Genomic DNA, 26,048 nt, shown 5'->3' on the forward strand with positions numbered 1-26,048 from the left:
AGCCCCCCCTCTGTTTGAGTCCGGCAGTTTCGGACAGAGAGGAGGACCTGACTATCTATCCATTCATCCATACATACACACATAACACGCCCTCCCCCCAACTCCTTCGCCAGGGCTTCCTTCCCTACTTTCCGTGACGATTGGCGAGAGTCGTATATGTGAAGACGAGAGGCGGACCTCCCTCCCCCCTTCTCTTTTCGAGCTAAAGCATACGGCAGAAACGGTCAAAGGGTGTTTCCTATTCGTCCCACTCGTTCTCCCCGGCCACGTCGTAGTCCACCTCCTTGGCCTCGCCGGGCTCCTGCTGCTGCTGTTGGTGATGCTGCTGCGCCTGCGACTCGCCCTGCGCACCTTCTGCCGCGTTGCTCTCCGCGCCGTGCGGGTCGGCCTTTCCGCCCTCCCCTTCTTCATCGTGGTGATTATCATCATCCGCACCCCCCATGGCCGAGTCGAGCCCATCATCGCCGCCGCTACCGCCGCCTGCAGTATGAACGCTAGACGTGGTGCTGCCCGGGAGGGCCGCCGCGGGCCCAGCGACCCACGAGACCTCGACGGGCGCGGCGCCGTCGTTGATCCCGGGGACCTTGCCACTCTTGAGGCCGTTGTAGAAGGCCTCGGCCTGCTTGCGGTCGCTGAAGCTGAGGTGCGTCACGGCGGGCGTGGTCTGGATCTCGGTGACGCCTTCGCCGAAGGTCTGGGGTTTGTTAGTCAGTCTTTCGATGTCTTTCGTTGCACCCTCTACCCGGTAAATTCCACCACTACCTCTGCGCTGGGTTCGAAGAATATGTCCGAGGGAAAGGGAAAGAGATCACTTACGAAGAGGTGCCTCCTCAGCGCCTCGTCCTTCTCGGGCGCCGAGAAGTCAACACCGGATAAGGCCACCGTCTTGGGCCGGTTGTCTAGGGAGAAGGCAGCGTATGCCGCGTGGAAGTTGCCCCTGCCGCCGCGCCCACCGCCGCGCCACGATCCCCGTGGGGCATACGCTCCGCGGCCCCTGTAATATCCGCCCCTACCGCCGCGGCCGTAGCTCGGCGCGTACGGCGTCGACATCGCGGCGCCGTCGTCCTGCTGCTGTGCGTTCGGGTCGATCCCCAGCGCCGCCGCCTCCCCGCGCAGCTTCTCCAGCGTGGCTTTCAGCGCCTCGGTCTTTGACGCCTCGCCGCCCTTTTCCTCCGCAGCCGAGTTGTCGCCACCGCCGCCGCCTCCGGCAGGTTCGATCGAGTTCTTGCGCGAGCCGGCCAGCTTCTCCAGGAGCCGCTGTTTCTCGGCCGCCTGCTTCGCCTGCAGCTCCTTCTGCCTCTTTTCCAGCTCCTCGCGCTGCTTCTCGATCTCTCGGATTTTCGCCGTCTTCTCCTCGTGCAGCTTTTGCGCCTCCTCTTGCTTGCGCGTGAACTCCTCCATGTCGATCTCCTCCATCTTGACGTCCGTAGATTCCTCGCGTTTGACGCCGTTCGCTGCCTGGCCGTTCTTGAACCCGTTTACGCCATTGCCCCCATTCGCAATATCACCGTGCTTCTCCTCCTTGTACCAATAGACCTTGACGAATCGGTTGTCGAATATTACCTTTGGTGATTTGTATGCGGCATTGGCCGAGGCCCAGTTGTCGAATTTAACGATCGCTAGTCGCTTGTACCCCATCATCGTAACCTCTTCAACATTACCAAATTGTACGAAGAAATTTCGTACCTGATCCTCGTCAAAGTTTTCCTCAGGTATGCTCTCCACCACAACCTTTGTCTGAGTCCTATCGTGGACTGGGCCTTCCGCGGAGAATGGTGCGCGAGCCTGGCCCGCCTTCCGCCTTTGCTGGCCATGGCGGTTATTTCTGTTCTGGTTAGGATGCCCATTGCCCTGGTAAGGCACTGATTGTTGAGGAAACTGGGGTATCTGTGGAGGTTGCGACAGTGTCGCGGAACTCGGGTCGTATTCTACTTGATGTGTCAGACTCAGCACGTCGAAGAAATGGTTGAAAGACTCGAAGGAAGGGTTGAAATCATAAAGTGTCGCAAAAGAATCACGCGAAGACTCGAGGTCCTCGCCCGTGATCGGTTTACTCGGAAATCGAAAACCAGACGGACCTTCACCTGGTAGCTGGATCTGCCCTGACAGCTGTGGCGCAGGTAGGTTGTACAAGACGGGCTCAGTCCCCGTGCTGTGGTCAAACTTGCACTTGAGGCCCCTGGGACAGAATCCCTTCCTGTCAAAGTCCCAACACCGTCCTTTTCTTCCCTGCTGCGGCGGTATGTTGTGCTGGAAGCCGGGCTGCTGTTGAGAGTAGTCGGCGAAAGGTGGCATGGAGAGCCCCATCTGCTGGCTGATTTGCTGCAGCTGTCTCATCGACTCCAAGGGATTGCTCGGATCGAAGGGGGGAATCTGTGGCACCTGGCCCGGCGGCGCGAAAGACGGCGCATGCTGGGCTGCAGTATTTTGAAACGCGTATTGGTCCTGGGATATCGGTTGTGGTCTATCGGGGTCGACGTAGCCCTTGCGAGCCCCAAAGCCTCCACCACGACGCGCTTGCTTGTACAGTCGCCCTCCTTGGATTTGGTCTCGGCCGGTCGGCGCATCGAAGTCGCCCCGGTCCTGGAAGCCACGCTTGCGCGCGCTGCCACCGCCGGGACCAGTAGGAATGGCAGGTTGACCTGTATTCGAGTCTCCGAGGCCGGGGAGAGCAGGTGGAGGAGCGGCAGCAGGGACTGCTTTCGGTGGAGGGGGAGCGCCGGGGATGTAGGATCTGTACTGTATTATTTCGAAAAGATCATTGACAAAGGACGATGGGTCTGCGGTCGCAATAAGTCAGAATACTCCCCATGACCAGGGCAACGCGTGGTGGCCGAGCCCTACCTTCTGTGAGGAAATTGCCCATCTCGGACATGCATTTTGACTTCACGTCCTCGCTGCCATCGTCGTGATGCAAGAGAGCCAGCACAAAGTCAGCAAGCACATCAGCATCCGCATCAGATCTGTTTTGGGTCTCAAAGGTCAGTGTTGGGGCTCAGGGTCCAGAGACGCAGCGGGTATCGAGGGTGCGACGAACGTATTCTCGAGGCGCTTGACGATCCACGCCTTGAGCAGAGGCGAGTCCTCCTCGGGAAACAGCATCTTTCCCAGCTTTCTACTTTCGTGTGGACATAAAGACAGCTGTTGTGGGAAGTTCCAGGCTGTAGCGACAAGAAGGAGAGTGATTTGAGTCTAGGGAAAAGGTTGTAAAGGTTGTTGGTCGCGTGGTTGGTGACTTGGGAGCGGCAAGTTGGTCCAGGAATTGCGAAATGTTCCTGGGACGATGCGCGCGGGAGCTTCCAAAGCTGCAGCAAGGGTTTATGGTGGGGCTAAAAGCATGCTAGCTACGATTACAGTACCTAGGTGTAGGCTGCATGGATGAGCCACCACCCAATCGTTCCTGTAACAGAAGAGGCGCGCCTCAACGGCTTTCCCATAACTCAAATGTTATGACTTGTAGATAGAAGCTTGTTGTTCGGACCAAGGTATCACATATCACACGGTTTACATCGTCACTCGCTGTAGATCATGGGGACACAAATTTTTGACTTCATCAACGCAATAAAATTCCAAAATCCAGTGTTAAGTACAAGCTCTCGGGTCGGACTATGATCATGATATGTTCCGGTGCTTGTCGTTTGACATCCGCTTCGCCATTTTCCTCCCCAAACCCTTGGGGTTGAGTATCGTAGACCGTTTTCCGTCTTCTTTGCAACTAGCTAACATTGCCGAAGATACGCTCTATCAAGCCGCCGTGTGAGGCGGTGGGAAAAGTCTATGAGCATGGAGATGAGGCGTTTACAGCTTGTCGTAGTACTGTGCAAATCAATTAGCATCGCTTCCACTTGGTCACGGGGCTGAGGGGAAAGACTCACGTTCTCGACACCGGGAACCTCGACCTTGATACCCTTGCGCTTACGCATCTCCTGGACCATGGCACCGACCTTGGAGGTGGGGTCCAGAGGGGAGCCACCGGGCAGCAGCTGCCAGTGGTCGAACACGGACTGAGGGAAGGCCTGTCCGGAGGTGGCGGCACGCAGGTCACCGTTGAAGCCGAAGGACTCAATGACGGGCAGGTAAGACTTAATGGTGAACAGAGGAGTACCAGGGCGCTGCTCCTCACCGAAGACGATACCACGTCTCCGGGTAAGCACACCGTAGACACCACCCATGGCCTGCTCGGGCACCTGGATTTCACACAAGAACACGGGCTCTTGCAGGGCGGGCTCGGCGAGCAGAGCGGCGGCGTACATGACACGACGAGTAGTAGGCATGATCTGGCCGGTACCACGGTGAATGGAATCAGCGTGGAGGGTCACATCAAGGATGTTCCAGCGGACGGATCGCATGGGCTCCTCGGCAACGGGACCCTCACGGGAAGCCCACTGGAAACCAGAGACAACGGAGTCCTTGATTTCGTTGAGGTACTGCACGGCCTTGGTCTGGTCGACCAGCAGGTTGGGGCCGTTGGTGTCGGGACCGAAGGTCCAGATCTTACGGGCGTCGGTGACATCCCAGCCGAAGTCGTCAGCGAGGACACGGGCACGGGCCTTGAAGTCGTCACGGGGGTTGATCTTGCCGGCCTCGATGGCCAGGGCCAGCTCCTCGTCAAGGGGCTCAGCGGTCATGTAGATACGGTTGTGCTTGTTGGGCGACTTGGACAGAGCAGTGATGCTCGACTTGCCACCGACAGTCTCACGGTACTGCACGACGGGGTCGGAGATGATCAGAGGAACACCAGCGTGGTCGTTCTGGAGATCGTTCAAGCAAATCTCCAGGTGGAGCTCACCAGCACCAGCAACGATGTGCTCACCAGACTCGTTGGTCATGGTCAGGACACAAGGGTCGGACTTGGACAGACGCTTCAGACCCTCAACGAGCTTGGGCAGATCCTGGGCGTTCTTGCACTGGACGGATCGCTGCACGACAGGGGAGACGGAGAACTTCATGACCTTGAGGTTGTGGGCAGCCTTGTCGGTGGTGATGGTACCAGACTTGAGCAGGAACTGGTCAATACCGACCAGACCAACGATGTTACCGGCGGGGATGTCGTCGATGGCCTCGACTCTGCCACCCATCATCAGGACGACACGCTGGATGGCCTTCTCGGAGAGATCCTCCTTCCTGCCAGGGACGTAGTTGGGGCCCTGGATGCGGACCTTCTGTCCGGACTTGACGGTACCGGAGAAGACACGACCGAAGGCGTAGAAACGACCCTTATCGGACGTCGGCACCATCTTGGAGACGTAGAGCATGAGGTCGGCCTTGGTGGGGTCGGCCTCACAGTCACGGATGGAGGCGTAGATCTTGTCGTCCTGAGGACCCTCGTACAGTGTCTCGGCACGGTACTTCTGGGCAGTCTTGGGGGATGGCAGGTGGAGGATCATCATCTCCAGCAGGGAGTCGGCGGCGGGCAGGAAAGTGCGCATGACAGCCTTGAGCAGCTGCTTGCCCTCCTTATCACGGTCCTCAGGGGCCAGCTTGAGGTCGAGCTTCTCGAGCAGAGTCTTTATCTCCTCCTTCTTGAAGTTCATGACGGCAGCGAAGATCTTGAAGATGGGGTCCAGGATGAACTGGTTGAAGGCACGCTCGAGCTGCTGGCCTTCGTAGGTTCCGTTCTTGGTCCACTTCTTGGTCTTGGGGTTGAAGTAGTTGTCTCCCCAGAGACGCTCCATCATCTTGTTACGGTCGACACCGAACTTCTTAGCGTAGCGGGTGGCGAATTGACGGATGGTGAAAGCCCAGCCGTGCAGACCGGAACCGAAGGCGACGGTGCCCTTGTCGGGGTAGACCTGGACGTCACCCAGAGACTTGTCGAAGTAGGTGGAGATGACGACGTTGACGGACTCGATTGTTCGGGAGAAGGACTGGTACAGGTCCTCCTTCTCGATCTGGAGCTCGAGAAGAGCGCGATCAACCTTGTTGATGACAACAACGGGCTTGATACGCTCACCGAGAGCCTGTCGAAGCACAGTCTCGGTCTGCACGCACACACCCTCGACGGTGTCGACGACTGGGGAGCAGTGTCAGTGGACGGGCTCGGGTCAACAGTTTGGGGCCGCCAGGGGCTAACTTACCAACGAGAGCACCGTCGGTGACACGGAGAGCAGCAGTGACCTCAGAGGAGAAATCAACGTGACCGGGGGAGTCGATCAGGTTGATCAAGAAGTCGTTGCCGACGGTCTCCTGGCCCTTGATGTCCTTGGTGTCCTCCTCCTCGGGGAGAGTGGCGTACAGGGAGATGGCAGTAGACTTGATAGTGATACCACCTGCTAGGGGTCAGCATATTTGTCGTCGCCAGCAGCTTGGCGGACGGGACGGGAACCCGGGGGCAGAACGTACGCTCCTGCTCGTCGGCACGAGTGTCTGTGGCACGGGCATCACCAGCCTTTCCGGTGGAGATGATACCGGCCTTGGCCAGCAGAGAGTCGGTCAGGGTAGATTTGCCGTGGTCGACATGAGCAATAACACTCATGTTACGAACATTGCTCGGCTTCTTCATGAGATCGTGGATCTCATCGACGGTGAAGCTAGACAGAGGACAGTTAGTAAAGAAATGGTCCTCATGCTTTGTAGTGTTCCTCTCTCCTCAGGACTGGTTTGGTGGTGCATTGTGGGTGGTCCGACACCATGGCACGATTATGATTGTGCTTGTGCGGGTTGCCCTCGACAAGGTTCGGGGGGGCAGCAGCTGCAGGAGAACAGCCTGTGGGCTCTGGGACTTACTTGACCATTTTGACGGTATTGACAATGAAACCTGTCTAAATGATATGTCTTCTGTGTGCTTGGGGATTGGGGTGAATGCCTCGAGAACGGCAAAGATTTTGTGGCGGCGAAGGGGGAGAAGATCGCAACGCCGGGCAGACTCAAGACTCGGGGTTTTGACCTGCTGATTAAAGAGGACTGCGCGGGGTCGTTAGCTGCGTCGACTGGATGGTGCCTGGATGCTTTTCGGCGAGGAGCCACAGGTCCGGAGAAAGCAGTCCAGGAGTCTGTTGCAGGAGGTGTTGGTGTTGGGAAAGGGGGGGCAATGGATGGGCTGGGTTGGACCTACAGAATCTCGCCGTCAAGGCTTTGCGCTGGTGGGAGAAGGGAAAAAAAGAGGGAGGGAAGAAGAAACGGGCAATGTGGGTGCGGGGTGATAGATTTTCGCTGAAGCCCAATCCAACACCAGCCCCACCACCAGGCATTTGCAAAGTGGGCCGACGTGCCGCGGGCCCCAGACGGGAGGCAGGGCGGCGCTTCACTTGCAAACAATGCCATGGTCTAGCCCTAGACTCTGGAGCTGTTGCAAGCTTCGCCCAAAACACCAACCAGGCCAATCAAGCTTGCCACCCCCTCGAGCTGCCAGACGGAGTGACTGCTCGCCGAGGGCGACGGCTCACACACACCAATCCCACATGCAACACAAATTTACACACGCCTCTCAGCCTCTGGTTTGATCTGTCATCAGGCCGAGAGTGTGACTCCTCCCCATCATCAGTGTCCAGAGCCCCGACGGCACCGGCTCGCCTTCTGTGTCATGGTGAGATCAGCAGTTTCTGGGGCGATGGAGAGCTCTGTCTGCCGCACCTGTGCCTCGACGGATAGTCAACATGACCAGCTCGCTTAAGTCCGTGCCCCGCTTAAGGCCGAATGTATGGCTTTACCTTGGCAGGAACATACCATTTACTACTACTCACCTGGGCACTTACTTGGGCATACAATTACATGCACATGATATCAATACATAGATGTACAAATAAATGGATACATGAATATACGTGTACAAGATCATTCTTATTACAGAAGCAGTCGGTACGCTCCACGGCCCATTGATGTATCTTCTTGATTATCACCAGTGCGGAGCAACAGCCGATGCATCCTGCACCGTGTCCATCCGCAACGAACCAGAGTCTAGCAACGTTGTGAATTCCCTGGGCTCGCCAGTCCAAGAGCCTCGCCATACACTCTGTGTAGACGCAGCAATTTCGTGCGGAAGAGTGCCAGTAGAGGGTTCAGGTCATCGTGACTGCAGTGTGTTTCCCCTCTGTTCCTTTCCCACGCTCTCACTGCCATTCTGCCGCACCAATTTGATGCAATAGTAGTTGTCATGATGCAAGTCGCTTTCCAGACACGCAGGAGCTACGATTGTTGCAAAATCTGTTCGCGGTGAAAGCTCCGGGGGCGTAGACCCCGTGCAGACATTTCTGTGTGCTCAAATTCTGCCGCGTCCCCAGAACAGTCTGGAAAGAAAAGCTCTCATGCCACCAGGACGGCCACTATCGCCGGGCCTCGTCGACGGACAATTGTCCGCAACATGTCGTGCCTCCTTACCCAAGGATCGAGTCCTCTTGTCCACTTCCGAGGAACACTCGGACGCTATATAGCCTCGCTCGCCACAGCGGTAGCAAATTGGCCTTGGGCATTCTCTGCTCAAATGTCCAGCTGCACCGCACGAAAGATAGATCCTCTTGTCCACCTCGCTAGAGCACTGAGACACCGTGTGGCCTGGCTTACCACAGCGGAAGCACTTCATTCGCTGTGGGCACTTTTTGCTTCTATGTCCTCTTTCACCGCACCGAAAGCATGTCCCAGGCGGCTTGTTGCAATCCCCTACGCGACGGCCAGCTCCGCCGCATCTAAGACAGAAGCCCTGCAGTGTCCTGTGTGTGGTGATATGAGATCCAGCCTTTCCGGGTTGCAGATTGTGAGGTTTTGTAGGGACGTTGGTAACGGCTGAGAGATGAAAACCGGCCCACGAGCTGAGTAGTACTGGCCTAGCGAAAAGCTGAAGATGTATGGCATCTGCTTGCCTCGAGGGCGGCGGACGAGATGATGGGTGGAATACGCCCCAGCTAGGCAGCATGGCCGACTTGACATTGCTGATGGATCTATCTCGAATGCTGAGAGGAACAAGAAATGCAATTATCGTGATGTGTAGAGACATATGATCTGCAGTTCTACAGTAAATATTGGTCAATGGAGAGCTTGGACCCACCCTGACCCATCCAGCCAATCGTAACGTCTACCGTTAGCTCCTCGGCGCCTCTTGCCAATTTTCTTGAAGCTCTGCCGCATCGCATCTCGACACGGCGTCTTGAATCCAACCTGGACACGCACCTCAAGCCACGGTAAGCAGTCGCGAACCGACGATGGCGACTGCACGCCGGACCCTGTCGCCCGGGGGATCCCTCCTCCGGGCTTCGCGCATGTTCTCGCTGCCCCAAGCAATACCGCCGCCGCCCGGCGACTACCAGGCGGCCACCAGCTACAACTCGGAGACGGCCACGCAGGCCTACCCGACCCTGCAGACCGTCACCGCCCCCGAGAACTTCAGGCAGCGCGGCGACTGGGGCTTCAAGCGCAACTTCCCCATGCGGTCGACCGCAAAGTCCAGCACGCCCTACCTGCGCATCAAGCAGGTCGACTCCATCGAGCACGTCACCGACTTCGCCTCGGCCGCCGACCACACCCTGTCGCTCGAGAAGTGGCAGGAGATGAACATTTCCATATCCCTCCCGCACTTCATCCCCGAATCGGCGACATCCTCCATCTCCGCCATGGACATGCGACCAGAGTCTGTCTTTGAGAGCAAGTACGATTTCACGGCGATCGATAGCGAAAAGAAGAGCAAAGCGGGCCAGATGCGGTGGAAGTACCAGGGCCCCTGGCTGGCCACATTGACCGAGGGCGAGTTCCAGAAGTACATCAAGAAGTCCGTGCGGCTGAGGAAGACCGAATTCCGCCAGTTCATGCGCGAGAAGCTCGCTGCCAGGCTGACCAAGGACGCGAAGGATCGCGCGACCAAGGAGGGCGGCGACGAGGCGGTCGAGGCTGCGCGGGTGGTCCTGCCGGGCGACATCACCGAGAACCAGCTCACGGACTTCTTGCGGGAGCTGCGCCAGGACCGAACGTCCTTGTTTGACACTGTTGGGGAGTTCCTGGATCTTGCGCCCATCGAGCCCCCGCAACCCTCGGACCAACTTGGAACTCTGGCGCCCTATCAGTCGAGGGCTGTGGAACGCGTGAACCCCTATGCCCTTCATGGGCCTCCCATTACACACCCCTCGGCTGGCCTGTCCTACCTGCGGACGTCGGCTTACCTGGACAACCACCCTGCCTACGGGCCGCTCAAGTACCACCCCCCCATCAAGGGCAGAGTCTTTGTGTCGAGCGGCGATGCCACTTCGCACGGAAAGTCCGGGACTCTCGGTCTCGGCGGCTTTATCGTCGGTTCAAAACACGTCACTCAAGATTTACGCCCAAACACGACGCGCACGTATGACCCAAGCGCCGAGGGTGGTCAGAAGGTGTGGGCGCACGTCTTCTCGGCACAGGTCAACTCCCAGGGCCGGGTCCTGCTGCACGCCGAGGAGGTGCAGGACAAGACCACCGCCGAGTCCAAGCTGGTGCAAGAGGAGATGGCGGGCGAGAAGCAGATTTTCCACAAGGCGTCAGAGGATAGCACCCAAGACTTCATGCTGCCCATGAAGGCGCCGAGGCCATCGTACAGGCTGGACCGCAGGACCCGCTATGTCAATACCAATACCAGATTCACGCCGGGCAACAGCGAGAGGTACGGACTACCGAGATTCGGGCGGGAAGAGGGCAATGACCAGGGTCAATAGACATCAATCATTTGGGTCCTTTTGGCGCGCCCTGGGACTTTTTTGTGAAAGCTACGGGATGCCTGAGAAGATGGGAGTAGATTTGATGACCTGTATATCAAGTAGAAATGTAAAACTGATTCCAGCCATGCAGTCACGACTTTTTCCTACTACGGACTCTGTTTTCCTGATTCCATAGGCTAATGAAGAATGAGAGGGTCTCTCTGCACTCGTACGCCACTGTCATCTGTAAGAGGCTGGTTGCTGAGCTGGGTAGCTCCAGTGTAGGTGAACATTGTTGTACGGTCCAGATTGTCTAAGGGTATCCAATGCCCAGAATTTCAGACTGCGAGTCTACATCCCGTATATAACAGCTCAAACAAATGTCAAATACAAAAGCCAGTCCATGACTAGGATGACATATACCAGGTTGACGCTGAAGGGTGTCATGTGACTTTGCACGTGGATGTCTAAATTCTGCCGTCAGACACCGCCCGCTCCAACACACACGCTAACAGCTCAGAGTGGGCAGCCATGAATTTTGATCTGCTCGTCCTTTTTGTCGAAGTCTCCATCCAGCCTCTCGTCCATCGCCCAACCCTTCACTTTCTCTCCGTCGCCAACCACCATCCTCAACACCCCTCCAATACCGCCAAAATGGGTCGCGTCCGTACCAAGACCGTCAAGAAGTCCGCCAAGGTCATGATCGAGAGGTTTTCCTCGCCTGACCCTCGACTTTGAGACCAACAAGAGGATCTGCGATGAGATCGCAATCATCGGTGGGTCATTGCAAGAAATGCACTGTATTTTACCTTGACCCTATGTCTAATACTATCCACCCCGGTACAGCCTCCAAGCGCCTGCGCAACAAGATTGCCGGCTACACCACCCACCTGATGAAGCGTATTCAGGAGGGTCCCGTCCGCGGTATCTCCTTCAAGCTGCAGGAGGAGGAGCGTGAGCGCAAGGACCAGTACGTCCCCGAGGTCTCCGCCCTCGACTTCACCCAGAACTCCGAGTCTGGCCAGCTGGATGTCGACGCCGAGACCAAGGACCTGCTTAAGCACCTCGGCGTAAGTTCTTGCCCCTGTCCCGCTCATTTGGGCCCCCAGATTCTGGCGGCGCGGTGGGTTGTGATTGCTAACATGGGATCCCCGAACAGTTCGACGCTGTTCCCGTCAACGTTATCAACGTCGTCCAGCAGCAGACCCAGGAGCGTGGTGGCCGCCGCTTCGGCGACCGCCCCCCTCGCCGCGACTAAGTCGACCCCAATCGAAAACCGGTGTTGCGATGACGAGGTTACGAAAAAGTTCTCAACAAAAGGCATGAGGGAGGGAAGTGGCACGGGCGTCACAATACTACACGATGGATTCAAATCGGGCTTGGGTTCCGGGCGCGTGGTGTCGGTCACGGCGTCCACGGCGTTCTTGATGGCACGACAGTGTCTTCTTCGTCTTCTACCGACATGGAAGGTAGTGAGCTCCCAGCTAGATCGAATACAGATCTCATGCTCCTACAAGGTGTCGCCTGTCTCTAGGGTAATTCCGGAGACAAGGCTTGATGGCCAATTACTTCCTATGCTCGGGTGTGGATCAAGGTCCTGGGTCGTGTGGTTTCTCCACCGATTCACTCTCAGTATTCCACGCGGACAACTGCGGCATGCCGTTGTAAAGAGAGACACCTGCTGGTGACATGCTGTGTGCTTATGTGACTTGTCTATCTGGGTATCTCGAAACTCAACCGTAACTCCTGTGCCTTTGCAGAAAATGCTTGTAGACGTAAACCTAGTTTCGTGCTACGAATCCTTGTCGGGTTCGGTTCCAAACTTGGCTTTGTAGCCCTCGATGGAATCGCCCTCAGCTCCATCACCGAGAGCCGGGGCCTCTGCCTGTGTGGTCACCGTCTTCTCGCGGACGACGACGTCCACCTTACCCCTGGGCGACGCCTTGGCATCGTCCCCTCTCTCAAGTGCGAGATTCATAGCATCCTTCGTGGCCTTGCGGTCCTCCTGCAGCTGCAACCGAGACATCTCGACAGCCAGCCTCTCAGGTTCACTCTTGCCCTCCTCGGCAGGCGTGGCGGCGCCAGAGCCACTGTCCGCCTTGCCCTCCTCCCCGTCCTTCTTCTCCGGGTACAGCTCGATCTCGATGTCAGGCAGCCCGACCCTCTCCCAGGCAGCCGTCTCGTTCAGCTGGACCTTGACCCACAGCGCGCGGCGGGTGCACTCGTTGCTACACCACTTCTCGAGCTCGCGCGTCTCGACAATGTCGAAGTCCCGCCGGCCCTTGTTGACCATCTTGTAGGTGCCCGCCCCGGGGTACCGCCGCCGCCGGTCGGGGCACAGCGCGTACCCGCACTTGTCGCCGTCGAGGTTCCGCTCCACCGCGAGGTCGTCGTAGTCGCCCGGCTGGAAGATGCGCACCAGGGAGGCGAAGGCGCGCGCGTCGGCGGGGTCCGGGTCCGAGGCGGGGCGGGTGCGGTAGCGCGGGAAGTCGAGGAGGGTTATCACGTTGTCGAGGATCTGGGCCTCGGTGTCCTTGCGGTCTTGGAGGATGCGGGCGTGCTGGATAGCGACTTGTCTTGGGTCTTGCCTTGGTTGTTGTGCTGGCCTTGCTGCTGGTGAGTTGCTCGACTGTGTGGGGCTTGGGGCGTTCTTGGGTTTCTTGAGAATACCCTTGAGGGGCGCTTTGGTTTCGGACGCCATGGTGTGGTTGGTGTGGTGCTGGAGTGTCCTCGTCGTTCAGCTTCGGCGTGGTTGGTTGCTGAAGAAAGAAATGTCTTGGGTTTGGTGACGATAGTGGGGGCGGCAGAGCAGCAGGGAAGCTGTTTTCTTTCGGCAGGCACGGTACTTTCCAACTGCCTGGATGAGCTTTCTGGCGTACAGTGCCGTGGCCGGCAACTGGAGGTCATGCACTGTCTGGTGTGTACGGATGAAGCAAACATGCACACTGTCCCCGACTGTGCTGGGGCCGTTTGACGTTGAGGAGCGGTCGTTGCTGGCCGGTACTGGCCCACCTGGGCCAGGTTCAACAATAGAACAGGTAGCAGTATCTAGACTAGACTGGCCTGTACAGCCAACAGCTGCATGGAGACAGGAGTCTGATGCTGTTTTAGATTCTGATCCTCAGCCATCGCCAGACCAGACGAGGTGTGCGCCAGTGCCAATCTCAGTGTCAGTGTCAGTGTCAGTGCCAGCTGCTGCTGGTCCCAGACCCTTGGGATTGAATATCTGGACATATACCTGCCTGCCCCCTTTTCTCCAGACTCTATTTGGTGTACCAGCCCAATATCCGACCATCCGCCCTGGCTATTGGCCTGCACACCTATCATCACACAACACAGATCACCTGCGAGCAGAAATAAAACCAAACAAAACCAGCCAGGCATTGGCAGCTTTAGCCCTTGCGGATCTTCTGGATACGATCACCATCTGGGTGTGGCTGTTTGATGAATGACACATGGTCCCCAGCAAGGAGCACACTGCAAGCCGTTCATACATAACGCACAAGCCTTGCCACCAAGATCTCATCTGAGGTAGATCTGAACCAGTCCGTTTTGTCTGCCTGCCCAACCAAGATTCCTATCTATCCGGCTGCCTGTGTGCCTGGCGGGGTATTTGGAGGTCAGTCAGTCTTGTTTATTCTCCGAGCCACCGAATGAGGCTTGGCCGTGCTCTGCCACCTTTTAATCGGAGCACCCAGCTAGTCGTCATTATTGGGCTGGAGGGGTGCGCTGCGTTGTACACGTTCCCGTCTGACGCTCTGGTGTGGTCGGGCTTGGTCCGGTCTGAACGCGGTGGCTCCTTATTTGTTCATGCGCTGACGTCGCCCAACTAGGATCGTCTCCAACTGGGCGGCCCTACCTGACTTGACTGACTGCATCAATCCCGCAGCGCCCGCGCCCGCGGCCGACTCCTGAAGCTTCCCAGCACCCGAGCAGGCGTCGCTTCCCGTCCGACTGACCGACCTGCCTACCTATTTCCTGTACGTCTTACCCATCCATTGCCCGACTCATCCACCCCTAGAGCCAGCATTTCGGAATTGCTGTCTGATGCACTATATCTGACTTGATAGGCGTGGCACAGACAGCCATACATCGCAAAATCCTGCCGTCCCAAAGCATCGCTCCCCGCATCATCCTACGTCAGACACTCGGCCTCTGGCAACTCCGCGACGCAAGCATTCTCGCCTGCGCCTTGGCCCTGGCCGTACAGCCATGTCTTTCAAGGTCAAGGCCCTCTACGAGTACTCCTCGCCCCACGACGATGATCTGAACTTCCCAGTCGGGCAGATCATCACCGTCACGGAAGAGGAGGACGAGGACTGGTACACCGGAGAGTACCTCGACGACGCTGGAGCTAAGCATGAGGGCATCTTCCCCAGGAACTTCGTCGAGAAGTACGAGCCAGTCGCCCCGCCCCGCCCGACTCGAACGAGAACCAAGAAGGAACCTGAGCCAGCCTCTGAGGAGGTAGCCGCCGCTCCCGAGGAGCCTGCTCAGCCGGCTTTCTCTCCAAAAGCCTCCGCGCCAGAGCCGGCGGCCGCGCCTTACGAGGAGGAGCAGCCTATCTCTCCGCCTCCATTGCAAACCGAGCCCAGGTCTCCCATCGCTGCTGCTCCTCGCGCACCGGAGCCCGCTGAGCCCGAGACCCCCGCGTCGCCTCCCCGCGCTCCTGCAGCAGAGCCAGTTGCTCAGTCTCCACCAAAGGCCGCGCCCGCTAAGAAGGGCCCGCCTCCCGTGTCGCAGAAGCCAGCTAGCAGCTCCTTCAAGGACCGCATCGCCGCTTTCAACAAATCTGCTGCACCACCAATCGCCCCTTTCAAGCCTGCTGGGCTGGGCGGCTCGTCCGGCGCCTCCTCCTTCATCAAGAAGCCCTTCGTTGCTCCTCCTCCCAAGGGCAACACCTACGTCCCGGTCCAGCGCAGCACTCCAGTGGCTCCTGTCTACCGCCGTGATGAAGACCCTGAGATCAAAGAGCGGGAAGCTGAGAATGAGGAGACTGCTCAGAAGGCAGGATTGATGCCCACCGAATCTAACGAGGGCGACGAGGATCAGCCGAAACCCTTGAGTCTGAAGGAACGGATGGCACTTCTCCAGAAACAACAGCAAGAGCAGGCACAAAGGCACGCAGAAGCCGCGGCCAAGAGGGAAAAGCCGAAGCGCCCGGCGAAGCCTCGCATGCCCAGCCACGAACCTGCTGCCACCGAGAGCGTCGACGAGGAAGAGGCTGCTCAGCCACCACCTCTGGACCGCACCGACACCGGTGGAACAGGAGGCAGGGAGTCTATAGACGAGTCGCATCCTCCAAGAGTGCCTGCGCAGCCTCGCCGCAAGCCCTCCAAGGGCCCAGAGCCTAGAGATGGAAACGAAGCAGACATGTCTGGTGCTGGAGAGACAACCGAAGACCAGGCAGACCTCACCGAACGTGAAGACAGCGACGAAAAGCCTCGGCGCCCATCCCGGGTGGCTACAGGAGGCGGCCCAGCCGAGGAGGCTGAAGAGACCCAAGATGAGGAGGAGGAGGAGGAGGAAGACGAGGAAACCAAGGAGTTCCGGCGCAAGGAGGAGCTCCGTGCAAGGATGGCCAGACTGGGCGGTGGTATGGGAATGCCGGGCATGTTTGGCATGCCCGTCCCCGGCGGTGCTCCATCGTTGCCGCCGAAGAAGAAGAAGGCCTCCGCGTCCGAGCGACGCGCCAGCGAGGACTCCCAGCCGCTCGCTTCTCCGACACAGGCACCTCCAGTCCCCATGATGATGCCTTTGCCAGGCCTGGGCGGCCCCCGCAAGTCCGAAGACAAGACACCTGTGACGGAGGAGCCTCCTGCTGTATCTGACGAGGAAGAGGATGAGCCAGTGGCACGCAGTCCCCCAGCTGGTAAGACTTGATTGTGTCTGAGTTTGTCAAGGCGCATGAAGATTAACTAACCTGCATGCAGTCCCAACCAGCGCTTCTGGTGCTGCCCCGCCAATTCCTGGTGGACGTCCTGCGCCACCCCCTGTACCCGCGGACTGTATGTGCAACCTACCCCTCTGCCATGATATCCTGCTAACCAACACACAGCTCGACCTCCCCCTCCGCCTGCTCCTGTGGCGAATGCTGCCAAGTCTGAGGGTTCCGAAACGGATGATGAGCTGTCAGGACCTGGGGCTTTGGAAACGCCACGAGGTGAAGAGCCTCCAGTGACTCGAGCACCGCCGCCACTGCCTCCTGTCTCTGCTCCTGCACCGCCTGTGCCTACGTCCCCCCGGTTACCGACATCCCCTAAATTTCGGAGCGATGATTCTACCCCGGTGTCGCCATCCAGCAAGAGGGCCAGTCGACCCCCACCTCCCGTGCCAGGCACAGCTCCAGCTCCGCCGTCTCAGACGAGACCCCCACCCCCACCCCCACCTGGCGGCTTGCCTCGGACGTCGATTTCGTCTGACCGCCCAGGGTCATCTTCCAGGCCCTCGGCTCTTCCAGAGGACAGCAATGAAGGAGAGGTCACAGAGTACGACGGAGATTACGATACGGACATCGCCTCCTCAGTGCCTCACAAGGATGCTCTGAAGGCTCACGGGCGTGAGTCAAGCATCGAGGACACCATTTCAGTCGCGTCGCCCAAGGAAGCACCTCCCTCCTTGCCGCCGCCCATCCCCTCCGCTGCTGCTCCAAGAGCTGTGCCTCCTCCGCCCCCTGTGCCCAGCCAGCCTCCTCCAGACAGTCGGCCAGATACTCGACGGTCTGACACTCGACGATCTGTTGACGCTCCTCGAGCAGCGCCCCCGCCACCTCCGCCTACAAACTTCGCCCCGCAAGACGAAGAAGAGTACGACCCTTACAACTACACTGCCGCTGCGACGTCTCCTCGGATTCCTGCTCCGCCATCTTTCTCTCAGCCGCCCCCGCCGCCGCCTCCCCGTCCGGACGATGACTACGAGCAACCTTACCAGCCACAACCCGAGCAGAGGGCTGCTCCTGTCGCCTCATCTGGTCGGCCTTCTGCGCCCACATCTCGCGGCTCACTAGATGTTCGTACATCTAGACGATCCGTGGATATGCTGAACAGGCCGTCCATGGAATCCGGCTTTGTTGCCAATGATGTTGATCTGGCCCCTCAATCAGGATGGTGGTTACAGCCAAACGGTCTGCCACCGCAGCTGCAAGGTCGCAAGGACCTTTTCTTCGAATCTGATGAGTCTCAGTCTACACAGCGTGGCACAAAGACGACCGTGACTCGGGACATTTATATTCTATTTCAAGACTACTCGCAGACCGTTATCACGGTGCGCTTCGATCCTCAGGATGCTAAGGACGTCCACTTAGAGCAGCGCCATGAGGGTCCTCCTCGAAGTCTGCGACAGGACCAGCTTGAGGAGTCGTACGAGCGTTTCGGCCGGCCGATCTCTACAGCCGTGGCCGGGAAGAAAGACACTGTGGTTGGTGATGGTGCACCACAATCGCTTGTGTTGGAACTACTGAAGCCATTCAAGGACGCTCTCCTCCCCGTTGGCTCCCGCGCGTACGGCGCGCTCGTCTACTCCAACCTCGCCAACGCCAGCACGACACAGACGGACCAGATCCGGCCAGGCGACATCATCAGCATCCGCAACGCCAAGTTCCAGGGCAAGCACGGCCCGATGCACGCCAAGTACAGCGTGGAGGTGGGCAAGCCGGACCACGTCGGCGTGGTGGCCGAGTGGGACGGGACCAAGAAGAAGGTGCGCGCGTGGGAGCAAGGCCGCGAGTCCAAGAAGGTCAAGCAGGAGAGCTTCAAGCTCGACGACCTGCGCAGCGGCGAGGTCAAGATCTGGCGCGTCATGCCGCGCAGCTGGGTCGGCTGGGAGGGCCAGAACTAGGAGATGGGCTCCGGGTCCATGCCGATGCGGCGGTGCACGGGCAGGTGGTGCCTCGGCAACCACAACAGCAGCGGCGGGATGGTCTCGCCCTCGTGGCACTCCGTTGTATCCTCAACGTCGTCTGCGGCCAGAGCTTCGGCGCGGCGGTCCACGGAGCGCTCCAGCGAGGCCCGCGACTATGACGGCTCTGCGCGGCGCAGCTTTCAGGGCAGCCCGAGGAGGAGCTTCGAAGAGAATCCTTGGTCTTAGTGCTACTGCTTCGCCGGGCGCGGGTTGAGTAGTGAGGATAGTAATTCTGATAGTGGTGGCAGTGGCGGTGGAAGCCGGAGGAAAGAAGAATGAGCGCGGGTGAGCTAAGCTTGTTGTGTGCGTCGATACTGGAGAGCAGGTGTACGCGATCTGCGACGAGGGCAAAAGCAGCATGTATGGAAGGATCGGTGGATCAGTGTGTCCGCGCGTGTGTGTACGGTTCTTTCGGGAAAGCATCATCGTCATCGCATCATGTCACGGTACGGAACAGCAAAACAACTATCAATCGTTTTTTCTCTTACCCGGTTGTCGCACGGGTGAGTCGGTGTGTGGCTGTTGTGTTGTTGTTTGAGGAGGTTGGTTTGTCGGAGGTGGGTGGCTGGGCTTGCTGAGTTGAGTACCTACCTAACCTGTTCGGCACATTACATATTTCTACTTCTTGGCTTTATTGAGAATTGTACTTGCATCGCCGCTTATTTGGTCTCTTGCTAGCCCGGAGCTTGTTCAACCCGTGATGATATAAATAATTTGTCTTCTGCGCATGACGATGTCCCACGGGCTGTGCTTGACCGAGATCTTGTCCGGCCAAACTGTACGAGCTTGGAGGGAGTCTTTTGCTCCGTTCAGCGTCTTCCAGACCTTCTCAAATCCCGGACCCCCCCAGATGTTGTTGCGGGTAACTCTGGGCTGACTATCAGCGGACACAGGTGTCGCAAGTAACACGCCGTCAATGTACCTCTGCAATACCATGCCTTACAATCGCATCAGGGGATTTACTACGTACGGTCAAATGCGTATGATGAGTATCGTATATTTAAGGGACTTTTGTCTGGAAGAATTGGAACCAGAGTGAGTCTAACAAACCCACGTCTCGCCCTGGCCAATCTTTGCTGACCTCATCAGCGGGCATTTACACATGATGCCTTGAACGTTTCAAGAGAGGGAAGATTAAAGTATCCCGACCGACCCTTCAGAATGGAAGCAGACTTTGGAGAAGTCCTTGTGCTGCCGCCCTCACTCGCCAATGAGATCACGAACGAGCCAAAGCTTAGCTTCGGGGCTGCAACGTCGGAGGATTTCCACGGCGAATTTCCACGGCGACATCCCCGGGTTCCAGCCGTTTGCTCAGGGGAGTCAGGACGATGAGATACTCCAATCTGTTGCTAGGAAGCAATTGACCAAGTCACTCTGTTTGTGCCAAGGATTGAAACTCTCTCTTCAAAGGCTCAAGTCTGCTAACTAAGGCTTCTCAGCGAAAATCACCGAGCCACTATCTGAAGAGACAGCAATCGCCCATGCCATCAACTTTGGAGATACTATAGGTCTGTCATCCGCAGAGAAGCAACGAACCCCGCTGTCGACTGACAAGTCTGGGTCAATCAGAGCTCAGAGATGTTCTTCTTTACCCGGCTGTGCTGGACACCGTGGCGCGGCTTTCTTCCCGCGGCTTTCTCAGCGACAGGCTGTGCCGAAACGAGCACTGGCTACGCATGACCAAATCTTACACCGTGACCGCATTCCAAGCCGCCCAGAGCCTACGCGCATACCCCCGCTATCTACGCAAGCTCGTGCACTGGTTCCAACCCGAGTGTAGGCAGCTGCGAGCGCAACTGGCCGAGGCGCGAGAGATCATTGCGCTGGTAATTGAGGAGAGACATCAAGCACGCAGGACAGCTGCAGAGGCTGGCCAGTCAGTTCCGGAGTACAGTGACGCGATTGACTGGGCGGACCGGGAGGCAGCCCTCAAGGGAAGCACCCAGTACGACCCGGCGGTGTTCCAGCTTATCCTGTCGGTCGCAGCAATCCACACCACCACCGACCTGACGTCCCAAGTCATCCTGGATTTTGCTCAGCACCCGGAGCTCATCCAGCCGCTGCGAGAGGAAATCTCATCTGTGCTGCGGGATGAAGGCTGGAAGAAGACAGCCCTGTACAATTTGAAGCTGCTCGACAGCTGCATCAAGGAGTCGCAACGTATGAAGCCTATAAACGCCAGTAAGTTATCTGCCCGGACCAACCTCAACGTCCCGTTTTGAATAGCCTAACATAATAACTATGTCCAACAGTGTCTATGAGTCGACGTGTTCAGGATCCTCTGAAATTGTCTAATGGAATCTCCCTCGAGCCTGGCATGCGTCTCAAGGTAGACTCATTCCGAGGGGGGAATTCAAAGATACACAGGGACCCAGAGCAGTGGGATGGCCGACGATTCCTCAGGATGCGGTCTGAACCGGGTAAGGAGAACAAGGCCCAGCTGGTATCTACGAGCGCACAGCACTTGGGTAAGCATCCTCCCCGGGACAACTACTCTGTTCTGGGCTGAAACAGAAAAAAAGGCATTCGGCCACGGCGAGCATGCATGCCCCGGCCGGTTCTTCGCCGCCAACAAGGTGAAGGTCATGCTTTGTCACTTTCTGATGAAACATGATTGGGCCCTCACCCCCGGGACAGACGGTCGTTTTGTAAACAGAGGTGCTAGTCTGAGCACCAGTCCTGACGCCAAGATACGGATCCGGAGACGCCAGGATGACGAGTGGGAAATTGATAGTCTATTAGGTATGTGGTCGACTTCATAAGTCTGCAAGATGTCGGCATTCAAGCAGTTGAGTCCTTACCAGAAAGAAAGGGCAGATACTAAATATAGAAATCAGAGCCTCTTCGGTATGAACGTCGAGAACCTCGCAAATAATCCAGATTGGCGGTGGTATCTGCTGATTGGTACTCTGCTGCTTATTCTCCCATTTATTAGCTGGATCTTCACTAAGTATGGTGCTGTGTGTCGGTGCCATGTACATCTCCCTTCTCATGAGCTAACTGACTCTTGCAGGTGAAAAGCTGGATAGAATTGCATGTTGGATCTCCCACTGAGAGATTTACTCAGCGGTTGAAGGGGGGAGACGGGACAGCTGAAGAAGCCTCGAGACTCGACTGGAGCGTGAAAGAAGAAATCCAGGCAGCGGCAGAAAGTGGTTCACTCGGAGAGATTGGCTCTTATCGAGAATTTTGATTCCATAGCTGCTTCTTTCAGCATTCACTGGCGCGCCATGTTCCCTCAAACATGACATGCAAATATATACTTGGGAAGCCAGAATATTCCACGGGAACCTCACGGGAGGGGGAGTGGGCTCGACTGCTCAGAGATGCGGTGAAGCAACCATTAACCTTGATAGCCTTGCCCCCAAGGCAATATAATGGTGGCAACTGCATTACCAGCTCTGATAGGTGGCAGTGTAAGTTGTTCTATGCAGTACATACGCCTCTACTTGCCGTTTACAGGCGGCCCCCAAAATACTATCACAGCCCCCATGTTGGACACCAAGATTCAAAGTCCGATGTTCGCGGAATATGTTACTCAATTGGGTCCTTGTCATCGTCAGTTCCGGCCGTTCGAATTTCAAGTTTCATGGCATTCTTCTTAAATGTTATCCTGGAGGCTCCTTGTCCACTCACAGGGCATCCTCAAAGGGGCTGTTGGGGCCAGAGCCTCGTCTAGTCAGCTCATGCAGGTTCCAGGAGAGTGGACCAGTGTGTGTCCTGGCAACACCGTCCATCTCAAGCAGTGTGACGGTCTCTAATCAATGTGAGTACCACAGAACTTCGAGACCGATCATGACCCTCGGCCGCCCCGAGGAAAACGCCGCGGCGCCGTTGTCAGGCAAGGCGCATTCCGCGTCTCAGGCAGCATGCGATAATCACTTTGCGGTTGCACAGTTGTGCACTTCATTTGGCCGATGAGACCGAATGCCCCCAAATGGCATGGATCTTTACGAGCATTTAGCATGTGAAAGAATGTCGATGCGGGAGAGAATTAGGTAGGTGGAATGCTTGCGATATTCGGCTGGAGAGATACTTATATCCCTAAGAATATAAGTCCAAGGCTCAAACTCTCTCAGATGTGTCCAAAAAGTCATCCTTTCCTGAGCCACCCTAAACTTTAAGCCTTAGTAAACGTCCCCATTTGTCGCCATGACAGACTCTTCAACCTCTTCTGACGAGGTCCGGTACGGAGTCTATCTCGGAACATGGACCAACTACTCAAGGGGCCGCGTTCTCGGCGCCACATTGACATTGGAATCTCGATATGGTCTTCTACTCCTTTCTTTCACTGCTACCTTCGTTGGGTTCGTAGCGTCGAGGTTTTGGCGCATCATAACGCTAATGCTCCACCGCATCTACTCGACACCTGAACCACGTGATGCTCTTCACCATCAACGACAAGTTGGTATGTTGGATGAGTTGCAGTACTGGTCAAAGGCTTGCAGAGCTCAGCTAATTGAACGGTGGAAGTCCTCCGGAACTCTTTGTCTGCTGTATCCACCCTGTGGACGTCTTTGCAGTTGGCCTGGTGCTGGCGAGCCGTGGCCGATGGCTATCTTGCTCGCACTCTACCAACAATCATCTTCGCAGCCTCGGCGTTTTGTGCCTTCACCATAGCTGGTGGCTTCACATCATCAATTTCCTCTGGCATCGGCAACCACGTCCTCCTTGACGGCTCTCAGTGCGGAGTCCTCATGTACAATTCGGCGTTGACAAGTGGCGCGGTCTCTGTCGTCTATCCTTGGGTCTCACAATCTATGAGCAACGCAGCCAATTACGCTCAACAGTGCTATTCCTCCAACGCAACTGGAACGTTGGACTGCACCACCTTCGTCAAGAGCCGCCTTCACTTCAGTTCTGTTCTAAACGCCTCTTGTCCTTTCAACGACTACATGTGCCGCACTAATGATTCGAACCTATTACTGGACTCAGGATTGATCAGCACCGATGATCTTGGCTTGAACATGCCAAGCGACCAGCGCATGTATTATAGGGAGATGCTTCACTGTGCCCCTCTCAGGACTGATGGGTTCGCAAGCAATGTGAGCGTGAACAACAACAATTACACCAGGTATTCATATGGTCGCAGAACCAACGCCGGAAAAACGGACACTGGCTCCGAATTCTATAATTGGACTTACGAGGTTGCCAATCTCGATGCGCAATACCGGACACAAGCCGACAACACACTACGGGACACCAACCAAGGTTTCAACCTCATGTAAGCAGAGACCGTGATGAAATTTGCCCACTTGCTTGTGACAGTGGTTGATTATTGAGTAGTGCCTTACAATCACGTATTGCGAACGGCACGAACTATTTGGCAGATATTGACTTCGAGGCCATCCCTCAGCTGACTGTTTCTGACGCAGATTCGATGATTGTTTTTCTTTCGCCAGAAGGAGTCTTCTTTATTAACCAAACGGACGATCTTTGGTACCGCGGTATCGTACCGGGCAATGTATTCCATTTTCCAAATGGTCAACGCGTTGTGTATGTACCTGACGAGGCGGCGTCGCCTATGGGGTGCGTGCAGCGCTTCCAGTACTGCAACTCCAACAAGAAATGTGGCAGTCTTGCTAGCGAGATCGATTCCCTGACCAGTGCCATGCCTCTGTTCCACGAAGACTCCAGCGATTTCTGGTCTGTCGATGAATCGGGTGACACTCCCGAAGCAATATCAAGTCGTTTCGATATGTTCCAAGTCACAAAGCTTGCCGCTACGACTCTCTATTCATTGCTAAATTGTCTGGGTCCGTCCTCCCTGTTATCTTCTCAGCACCTCAACCAAGGAATGATGGGCCCGCTACCCAACAATCAGTGGCAACTCGACGTCACTCACTGGTTCTCTATGCGTATGGCTTCGATCCAGGCCGCTTTTGTGAACACCGCTCGCGGTCCGACCGACGAAGCAGTGCGGCCATATGTCACTACGACTGACGATAAAAACCAGCGGGCAATGTGTAATAACCAGGCAAGTAACATTTCCGTCATTGAAGACAGCTTTCGCTATGAGGTCGGCTGGTGTGGAATTCTCACTAATTGCTTTGGTCTCGGAACAGAAAATCCGCAGCACTGGCTATACCTCACTGAGCCTCTTCGGGCTCTACTTCACATACCTGACCGGCATCATCATAATCCTGGCTTCATACACTGCCGAACCTGTACTTACCTTTTTCTATTCCCGCCGCAAATATGAGGAGTATAAGTATTTGGAATGGGCAGCCAACGGTACCCTTCAACTTCAGCGCCTGGCATATCAGGGGCTTGGATCGGAAAAATGGTCAGACTACACCGACGATATCCCAAAGACAAGGCCGGGATATTTCCTGGCAGATCTGGCCCGGGCTTATCCTCCTGAGGACGACGACGACGAGGTTCACGAGGTGAAGCCAACAGTACATGCGACAAGAACGACTACGCCGTCTGTCTCCGAGACCAGCGCGAATCTACGCGTCTCTGAGCAATCCCGAGGTGTCGCGTCCCGTCCGGTCTCTGCAGTCTCTGGGTTGGCCCCGCAGGCTGTCTCGCCACAAGCTGTCTCGCCGATCTCACAGCATCCCCAGGGTTGAGGCAACCCAAACCCCTGCCCTCTCTAACTCTGGCCTACTCTGCAGGCCTCTGCGAAAGAGGTTACAACAGCTACTCATCTCGGAGGGTTCTGATGCAGGGCCTCTCCTACAGATTGGATGTTATCGAATTATTTCGGAGCTTTCTGGTATTATCATGCAACTGGGGTCTTGTATTCAACGGTGTCTTTGTAGAGATGCATGCGTGAGCTTAATACTGGGGGGGGGGGAAGCCTTCTTCCGCTTGAAACCTCTCAACTTGGCTATTACTGTCACGAAGCTACATAGCATGGATCCCTGGGCGGACTCCCTTCTGTTTTGCAGTTAAAGAATATGCTTCTCTGATTCGTTCATGATGCTGTTCTTAATGCCTCTACTGAGCATCCGTGGCCACATCTAATCGACCAGAATTTCGACTGCCAACTGACCTTCTCGGAATGTCTTGGTGTCATCTTGACTTGCTTCATGTGATACAAAACTTTAATTCAGATGCCTAGTTGATGAGTTACTACCGAGTAAGTGGTCACATGACTACTGAACCAACAATGCTACCCCTGCTAGGCAGACATCTGGATCTACCTTTTCCACAGAAAAGTCTCCCAGTGGCTTCTCTGGTCTCTTCATACAGCTATAGACTATTTGTATTCTTTAAGTTCCTGTACTAAGCTAAAAGGACAATGATTATTTCAGTGGGACAAGAAATAACGTAAGTTATAGGCAATTGCAGTTAATTTCGGTACGCAAAGCTTTAAACAGCAACCATCTAATCTGCTTTTATAAACCAATAACATACAGGAAACCACTAATTCATACCAAAAGCCTTAGTATTAGGCCGTGACCATTCATATCGGCGCTGTTAACAAGCTATCAAGCTTAACACCAAGCCGGTCTCTGCCATCGCGGATAAAGCCATCTCAACCTAATTTGACACCATCAAGCACTATGTTCAAGTGCCTTCGCCCTATAACTCTGGCCTTCGAGCACA

General features: G+C 56.3%; 7 protein-coding genes across 7 annotated transcripts; 4 read left to right on the plus strand and 3 right to left on the minus strand.

Annotated features, from left to right (window-relative positions):
- Positions 1-238: 238 nt before the first annotated feature.
- On the minus strand, positions 239-3,102 carry INS49_007572 (uncharacterized protein; the record flags this gene model as incomplete). The annotated part of the gene is made up of 4 exons (XM_043168335.1): positions 239-694; positions 817-2,780; positions 2,845-2,963; positions 3,038-3,102. The coding sequence occupies 4 exons, from the start codon at positions 3,100-3,102 to the stop codon at positions 239-241; spliced, it is 2,604 nt and encodes an 867-aa protein (XP_043016794.1).
- Positions 3,103-3,798: 696 nt separating this feature from the next.
- On the minus strand, positions 3,799-6,734 carry INS49_007573 (uncharacterized protein; the record flags this gene model as incomplete). The annotated part of the gene is made up of 5 exons (XM_043168336.1): positions 3,799-3,816; positions 3,876-6,013; positions 6,078-6,269; positions 6,343-6,530; positions 6,727-6,734. 5 exons carry the CDS (start codon positions 6,732-6,734, stop codon positions 3,799-3,801), a joined length of 2,544 nt encoding a protein of 847 aa, XP_043016795.1.
- Positions 6,735-9,191: 2,457 nt separating this feature from the next.
- INS49_007574 (uncharacterized protein) lies at positions 9,192-11,850 on the plus strand (the record flags this gene model as incomplete). Its single annotated transcript, XM_043168337.1, has 4 exons — positions 9,192-10,558; positions 10,789-10,838; positions 11,439-11,662; positions 11,752-11,850. The coding sequence occupies 4 exons, from the start codon at positions 9,192-9,194 to the stop codon at positions 11,848-11,850; spliced, it is 1,740 nt and encodes a 579-aa protein (XP_043016796.1).
- A 534-nt stretch (positions 11,851-12,384) lies between these two features.
- On the minus strand, positions 12,385-13,293 carry INS49_007575 (uncharacterized protein; the record flags this gene model as incomplete). Its single annotated transcript, XM_043168338.1, has 1 exon — positions 12,385-13,293. One exon carries the CDS (start codon positions 13,291-13,293, stop codon positions 12,385-12,387), a length of 909 nt encoding a protein of 302 aa, XP_043016797.1.
- A 1,511-nt stretch (positions 13,294-14,804) lies between these two features.
- INS49_007576 (uncharacterized protein) lies at positions 14,805-18,428 on the plus strand (the record flags this gene model as incomplete). The annotated part of the gene is made up of 4 exons (XM_043168339.1): positions 14,805-16,464; positions 16,526-16,600; positions 16,651-16,755; positions 17,023-18,428. 4 exons carry the CDS (start codon positions 14,805-14,807, stop codon positions 18,426-18,428), a joined length of 3,246 nt encoding a protein of 1,081 aa, XP_043016798.1.
- A 1,273-nt stretch (positions 18,429-19,701) lies between these two features.
- Positions 19,702-21,000, plus strand: INS49_007577 (uncharacterized protein; the record flags this gene model as incomplete). The annotated part of the gene is made up of 4 exons (XM_043168340.1): positions 19,702-19,867; positions 19,931-19,999; positions 20,061-20,672; positions 20,744-21,000. 4 exons carry the CDS (start codon positions 19,702-19,704, stop codon positions 20,998-21,000), a joined length of 1,104 nt encoding a protein of 367 aa, XP_043016799.1.
- Positions 21,001-22,643: 1,643 nt separating this feature from the next.
- On the plus strand, positions 22,644-25,066 carry INS49_007578 (uncharacterized protein; the record flags this gene model as incomplete). The annotated part of the gene is made up of 4 exons (XM_043168341.1): positions 22,644-22,899; positions 22,965-23,715; positions 23,778-24,510; positions 24,557-25,066. The coding sequence occupies 4 exons, from the start codon at positions 22,644-22,646 to the stop codon at positions 25,064-25,066; spliced, it is 2,250 nt and encodes a 749-aa protein (XP_043016800.1).
- Between the last annotated feature and the right edge of the window lie 982 nt (positions 25,067-26,048).

This window comes from Diaporthe citri, assembly GCF_014595645.1.
Source record: "Diaporthe citri strain NFHF-8-4 chromosome Unknown scaffold_23, whole genome shotgun sequence".
Lineage (NCBI taxonomy): Eukaryota > Fungi > Ascomycota > Sordariomycetes > Diaporthales > Diaporthaceae > Diaporthe > Diaporthe citri.